Genomic DNA, 6,980 nt, shown 5'->3' on the forward strand with positions numbered 1-6,980 from the left:
TTGGGTGTATTTCTGTAATCATTTAGGTGTATTTTTATAATCGTTTGGGTGAATTCATGTAACCGTTTGAGTGTATTTCTGTAATCCTTTAGGTGTATTTCTATAATCGTTTGGGTGTATTTCTGAAGTTCCATTATCTTCAAATTTAGCAAGAAACTCGTTTTCATGGAGGAGGAAGAAGAAGAGTCATTTATAATGCATGGTGAGTAGTGCGCTTTGGAAACAAGAAGTAGTTAAATAACGTTCGTTTATTTACTCTTAAATGTGGGAGTATAATATGTGTGTTTTGTTGAACTTATGCCAATTTATAAGCTAAAAAGACTTATATGTATAGCAGGGCTTATAAATATGTGATATCTTTATATCTTATACACAACAAAATTAATGACCACCCTCACATGCACAAGTACTTGCATATAAAGGCGGGTTTGAAGCCCAAGGAGTCTCTAAAAGCAAGAAGCAAAAAGAGTGTGTTGCAATTGAGTCAGTGAGGTGTGTTCGTATATATATTTTATTTTGAGTTAATAATTCTCTCACAGGATTTATTTCGTGTAATGTGATAAATATTTTGAGTCATTGAATCCTATCTTAAAATTTAAGAATTTTCTATCATAAAATATAAATTAGTGTCCAAATAAACGTTCTGATTCTCAAGAATCTTGTCTCATATCCCTTTTGAAAAACTCCGTTATATCTTTCTCTTTGATTTCTTCTCTTTTGTATAGATCCAAAGTATACACCATACACTCTCCAAGAAAGAGAGGGTGGCTTTAGGAATTAGGACCCTTTTTTAATAGGCCAGTGTGTCCATGTTATGAGAATTGTGAAGAAGAAACGATGATCATGACCTTCTTACACATGAAAGCATTGATCTGTTTCTTCTTCTTTGTGTTTGTCCCCACATCGGGGAATGACCTCTTAAGCTGTGAGACAACTTCACCAGATGCATCTGGCTACAGCTGCATACAAAATAATAAAAGCTCTATTCAATGTGCAACATTTGCACTCATTCACACAAATCCATACTTTTCTTCTCTCTCAAACCTCACTCATTACTTGGGACTTAACCGTTTTGTGATAGCAAAATCAAATGGTTTCTCTCCAGAAAACACTGAAATCCTCTCCAATGATCAACCCCTTTTAATACCAATTGATTGCAAGTGCAGCAAACATGGTTTTTTCTATGCTGAATTGACCAAAACCACCATCAAAGGTGAGAGCTTCCATGGCATTGCTGAATCACTTGAAGGCTTAACTACCTGCAAGGCCATAAAAGATCGAAACCCCGGCGTGTCGCCTTCGAATCTCGACGGAGAATTCAAGTTGCTGATTCCATTAAGATGTGCATGCCCAGTTTCATCTTCTCAAGAACAAAGGGCTCTGCTTTCTTATCCTGTAAGTAAAGGCGACACGGTTTCGAATTTGGCTTCAAAGTTTAATGTTACCATAGAATCCATAATTTCTACAAATAATTTATCATCATCAGAAGGGTTTGAAACTCAAAGCCTTACACCTTTTACATGTCTTCTGATTCCATTGTTAAATAATAATCCTGTGGCTAAACCCTCTAATAATCCTGTGATTAGTCCACATAAGAAAACAAAAATGTGGAGGACTGAACTGTGTATTGGCCTAGCCGGTGTTGCACTTGGACTCTTCATTGCTTCGTTAGTGGGATTCTTTTTCATCAGATTGAAGAACAAGAAGCAGAGTGTGAAGAACAATAATAAGTGTAAAGAGTTAGATATGGAGCTTCAACATCTGAATCTCAGTGTAAGAACAACCAGTGACAAAAAAGTCTCATTCGAGGTACCTCACGAGGGGAAGATCCTAGAAGCTGCGACGCCTCGAAAGATGTTCCTTGAGACATACACAAGGGAGGAAATTCGGAACGCAACAGAAGACTTCAGCTCAAGCAATCACATTGAGGGGCCGGTGTTCCATGGCCGATTGAACGGCAAGAACATAGCAATAAAAAGAACAACGAACGATGTCGTTTCGAAGATAGAGTTCGGCCTCTTCCACCACTCAGTTCAACGTCACCCCAACATTCTAATGCTTCTTGGAACAACAAGCTTGCTAGAGGGTCCAGATTCCTACCTGGTTTTCGAGTATGCGAAAAACGGATCCTTGAAAGACTGGCTTCACGGTGGCTTGGCAATCAAGAATCAGTTCATTGCTTCATGCTATTGTTTCTTGACGTGGAGGCAGAGGCTCCGGATCTGCCTCGACATAGCCGGCGCCTTGCAGTACATGCACCATGTGATGATCCCAAGCTATGTTCATAGGAACATAAAGAGTAGGAACATTTTCTTGGATGAAGAGTTTGGCGCAAAACTTGGGAATTTCGGTATGGCAATGTGTGCTGAGAATGAAACTGAAGATCCACATTTCTATTCCACAAACCCTGCTTCTTGGAGCCTTGGTTATTTGGCACCTGAATTTGTTCATCAAGGTGTAGTTTCACCAAGCATTGATGTGTTTGCTTATGGGGTGGTTTTGTTGGAGGTTTTGTCCGGCCAAACACCCATAAGCAGGCCTAATGACAAGGGTGAAGGGAGTGTTTGGCTCACGGATAAAATCCGGTCGATTTTGGCGTCGGAGAAGAATGCAAGTGAGCTGAGGGAGTGGGTTGATAGTGCCTTAGGGGAGAACTATTCGTTCGATGCAGCTTTCGAATTGGCTAACATTGCAAGGGCTTGTGTTGAAGATGAGGCTTCTTTGAGACCAAGTGCAAATGAAATTGTTGACAAGATTTCAAGATTGGTGGAGGAGTTTCCGGATGGGGAACACCACATGTTAATCACCGAAAGCTCTAGCAAGCCATTGGTTAATGCTGTATGAAAATTTAAATCCTAAACATAAGTTTCGCTTATTTTGGCAATGACTCGTGCAATTGTCTTTATATGAAGTTGATATTTGAGAATCCTTAAATTATTGTCATTAACGGTTTTTAATTATCAACTTCACTGCATATAAGTTTCTCTAATTATTTTTTTGTCTTTCTAAGAAAATATAGTAGAGGATATACAAGTTCAGTACTCTTGTTGATGTGAGTGCATACCTAATTGCTATTTCTTGAAAGTGGAGGCAGAGAAAACACAAGTTCTTTGTCTCTCAATTTCTATAGTTGTGTTCTGTCTCTACTCTCTAGTACTTAACATAGCTATAGTTTCTTTCTGTTGGTATGTAGTTGGATCAGATTTGGATCTTTCTTTCCATTGTGTAATTACTATAGCAAATCAGAATAACGTACACAGAACTTTGTTATGTTTCCTTTTCATCAGATAAATAATAATATAGACACTATTTAAGAGAATTAGTTATGAGTCAATGGAGCATCTTTTATCTAATAGTGGAGACATTTAAAAGTGAGACACCTATTATGATCTAAAGGAAAAACAATAATTTTAGCAACTTGTGTGCTCGTTATTATTTTAAACGTGCTTTTTGTGTTCCGCTGTCATTCAAATTAGATATGAAATCTTCATCAGTAGCTTTAGAGACGTAGACACGAGGGGGCGGTTTTGCTCAGCCATTTGATTAAGGCATTAAAACAAAAGTAAATTGAGACCTTGGTGGACTACAAACTCGAGGAATGCAGGAAGGGGTGAAATCTCACTCTCAGTTCTTAAGGCCATTGATGAACTTTCGAAAATAATTGTATGCATGTAAGAAAATGGTCGAGTCACAAGGCCTATTTTTAATAATAATTTCGTTAGGTAGACAATCTTGTGAATAAGCAATCTTGGTCCACCGAAAGTAGAAAAAAAAACTCCACTCAAATTACCCAACAAAAAACTCTCTTGTTACTTCAGAAATTTTAACCATCCAACACATACCCTAATTTACCGTCTCTGCTTCACTCACCAGCCATGCTCGCCTATGTCGCTGTCTCCCTCACCGGACACCCTGGATGCCGCGGAGCTTCTTCTCCCTCTTGGTGCCACATACCGATCAGAAGCAACAGCACCAAGCAAGCCGGAGGCGGTACACCACCATCACCGCCAACTGCAACAACATCGTTGACACGGTACACGAATATTTACTTTACCATGTATGCTGATCATTGGTTTCCTTCAATAAATGGATGTTTGTTTTTTATTTTACTTAATTAGTTTAATCCATCTCTTATTATTGGGTTTGTAAAAAGCCAAATTTCTATAACATCCATACATGACCACAGCTATAAAATCATTATCATGGTTAGGAGCTGAATTTATAACTGTCTTCCAAACTTGGGATTTATGCGTGAGAATGGTATTTTTATTGATAATTTTGCATCTAAAATAGATAGTAGATTCATTCCCATTAATATTAATTACATGGTAAATTATATAGTAAAGATGTAAGTTTACATATCTTTTTTTTTATGAGATGAAAGAAGAATTGAAAAAAGTAAGATTCATATTTTGAACAATAATAAAATAATAAAAAATAACTGTAAAAAAATTTATATTCTCTTTATACAATTTTAATCTATATAGTAAAATGCTCCATTATATAATATATTAGGGATACAAATAGAGTAGAGTAGAATATACTTAAACTCGTATTCTATCCTATCCGCAGACAAATTTACACCGTATCCTATCCTACCCACAGCGGATCGGGTAAACAATCCTACCCAAATATATTGGTTCGCGTTGGATATCTACGAGTAGGGTATATATTGCCAACTCTAATTACCATTATCAACCATCCATAACAAAAACCACAAACCCTGGTGTCTTGCATCTTTGGTAATATGAGGTGGTAAATCCCATTCTATTCAAGACTACTAATGTTAAGAATTTCTTCATCATATTTGTTAGAATATAATTAGGATCAATTAGAATTATTTAGTATATATGAATATTTATTATAGAATATTACGTCTTTATTACGTCGGTGTTTTTCCGTGGTAGTTCTATCTGTGCTTCCTTCCGGCAGTTCCGTCTGCACCCGTTTTATCAGTTTATGCAGTTTTTTTTCCTCTTTATTTCATCACTTGAGTTTGAAACTTATTTAAAACAACGAAATAAAGAGGAAAAAAACTGCATAAACTGATAAAACGGGTGCAGACGGAACTGCCGGAAGGAAGCGCAGATGGAACTACCACGGAAAAACACCGACGTAATAAAGACGTAATATTCTATAATAAATATTCATATATACTAAATAATTCTAATTGATCCTAATTATATTCTAACAATATTCAAGAGCACGAGCTTCTTCTAAAGATTTTTTGGCAACATCACCAATTGGTAGCAACAACCACGGATCTTGTTGTCAACTTGCCATTAAGGAGGTGTGTGGTTTAAGTATTATTTTGTTATTCAAATTCTATTTTTATGGGAATCAAATATACTAAAAAAGAAGGTGAAATTTAAAATGATGATATTTTAATTTTCTGAAATCAAACTTGTTTGAGAATAATTTTTTAAACTTTAAACCAAATATAAAAATATAATATTCTCATATTAAAATTCTTAAAAATTATTTATAATTTTTCCAATTATACACATCTTAAAAGTCTTTAGTCTTAGAAGTATTAAATTCATCGCTTACAAACCATGTATATGGATGGTTGGTTTTCTTCAATAAATGGGTGTTTGTTTTAGTTATGTACTTGGCCTTTGTTTGATTTATTATGTAGATTGTGAGTTAATTAAATAATTGGTTGATATTTTTAATTGTGCTAGAATCAATCTAATTCTATATGTTTTTTACTTTGGGTTGGGATATTTTTAAATAAAATAAAGAAGAAAATATACCGCTCAGCTTAGCATTTGTTGTATTGATATTTTTTGTGAATCTAGAACTAGGGTAGTGTGAACAGAAATTCGATTGAGATGTTATTTGAATTTGTTGAATTTATGTTGTTCTCCTATATTTAAATTTGTGGAACTATTAGATACTTGTTCATCTTTTAAACCATTTTATATGATAGATACTATATTACTTTACTTGCTGGAAATAATACGGATGTTTAGTTTATTATGCACACAGATGGTTAGTTAACTTTTGTCATGTGTTTTGAAGCTGAGTTAGGTTAATTTTTTTCTTAAATTGAAATCGGTTTTGATTTGAGTCGTTTAAATCGGATACAAAAGTTTATTGGCTCAGTTAATACTATTGTTTTAAAAATAATTGAAGTTAGGTTGTTAATTTGATCAAAGTGCTGCATATATTGACTATTTTAACTTTACGTGTCATATTATAAAGGATATTTTTTGACAGAAATTTAGTTTGATTGACAAGAAGGAGCTGGCTCCCCTTCAAAAACTCATAGAATCATTGTTTCTAAATGTTGCAGCATTTTAGATTTCATTTATTTCATTTTAGTTCTTAAAAATTAGTATTATCATAGAATTCATCTTATTAGAACCAAGTGTTTCTCATCATATCTGTGTGGATGCGTGTTTGTTTTATTCATAAGACACAGTGTGATATTTTTCTAGTCTCAAACATATAGATGCTCTGTTCTTTTTTGAACTTGTGTGCTTCTATTGTTGCAAAATAATCAGGTGAATTTGAGTTAGATCCAATCCAATTAAATAAACATCCACTTATGAATAAAAATAACCATCTGCACACCTAGTAAATTGAACATCCGACAATTTTTCATTGTATCTACTTAAATCCAATACAATCAACTAAACATCCACTTAAAAATAAAAATAACCATCTGCATATCTAGTAAAATGAACATCTGACATATTATGGATTGTCCATAATTTCTAACATACGCATTAAATTTCTCATTCATTAGAGACTTATAATAATAGTGGCATATGTTTTATAATCAATAAATTTACATTCTACGTAAATGACCTAATTAAGTAGGATTTAGTGAGTTAATAACACGTTTGTAATAATAGTCCCCATGTTTGTGATAACAAGAGAAAAAAATAGATTAGTTAGTTACATCATGTTATTTGGGTAAATTTGAGATAACAATCTACCCAAAAAATCATGTAACAAAGATTTACACTCTT

General features: G+C 34.3%; 2 protein-coding genes across 2 annotated transcripts in view; both read left to right on the top strand.

Annotated features, from left to right (window-relative positions):
- On the top strand, positions 389-3,322 carry LOC107647436 (protein LYK2). The gene has a single exon (XM_016351510.2). It carries the CDS (start codon positions 838-840, stop codon positions 2,842-2,844), a length of 2,007 nt encoding a protein of 668 aa, XP_016206996.1. The 5' UTR covers positions 389-837; the 3' UTR covers positions 2,845-3,322.
- The window catches only part of LOC110264150, a 6,818-nt gene continuing 3,278 nt past the window's right edge, over positions 3,441-6,980 (top strand). Inside the window, exon 1 of the mRNA XM_021105832.1 lies at positions 3,441-4,033. Coding sequence (XP_020961491.1) covers positions 3,917-4,033 — 117 coding nt within the window. The 5' untranslated portion in view covers positions 3,441-3,916. The remainder of the gene's footprint in view (positions 4,034-6,980) is intronic.

This window comes from Arachis ipaensis, chromosome B06 (genome assembly GCF_000816755.2).
Source record: "Arachis ipaensis cultivar K30076 chromosome B06, Araip1.1, whole genome shotgun sequence".
NCBI classification, from domain to species: domain Eukaryota; kingdom Viridiplantae; phylum Streptophyta; class Magnoliopsida; order Fabales; family Fabaceae; genus Arachis; species Arachis ipaensis.

What these genes read in the sequence shown, in the direction of transcription:
- LOC107647436 (XM_016351510.2), top strand. Translation starts at nt 838, where the DNA reads ATGATCATGACCTTCTTACACATGAAAGCATTGATCTGTTTCTTCTTC.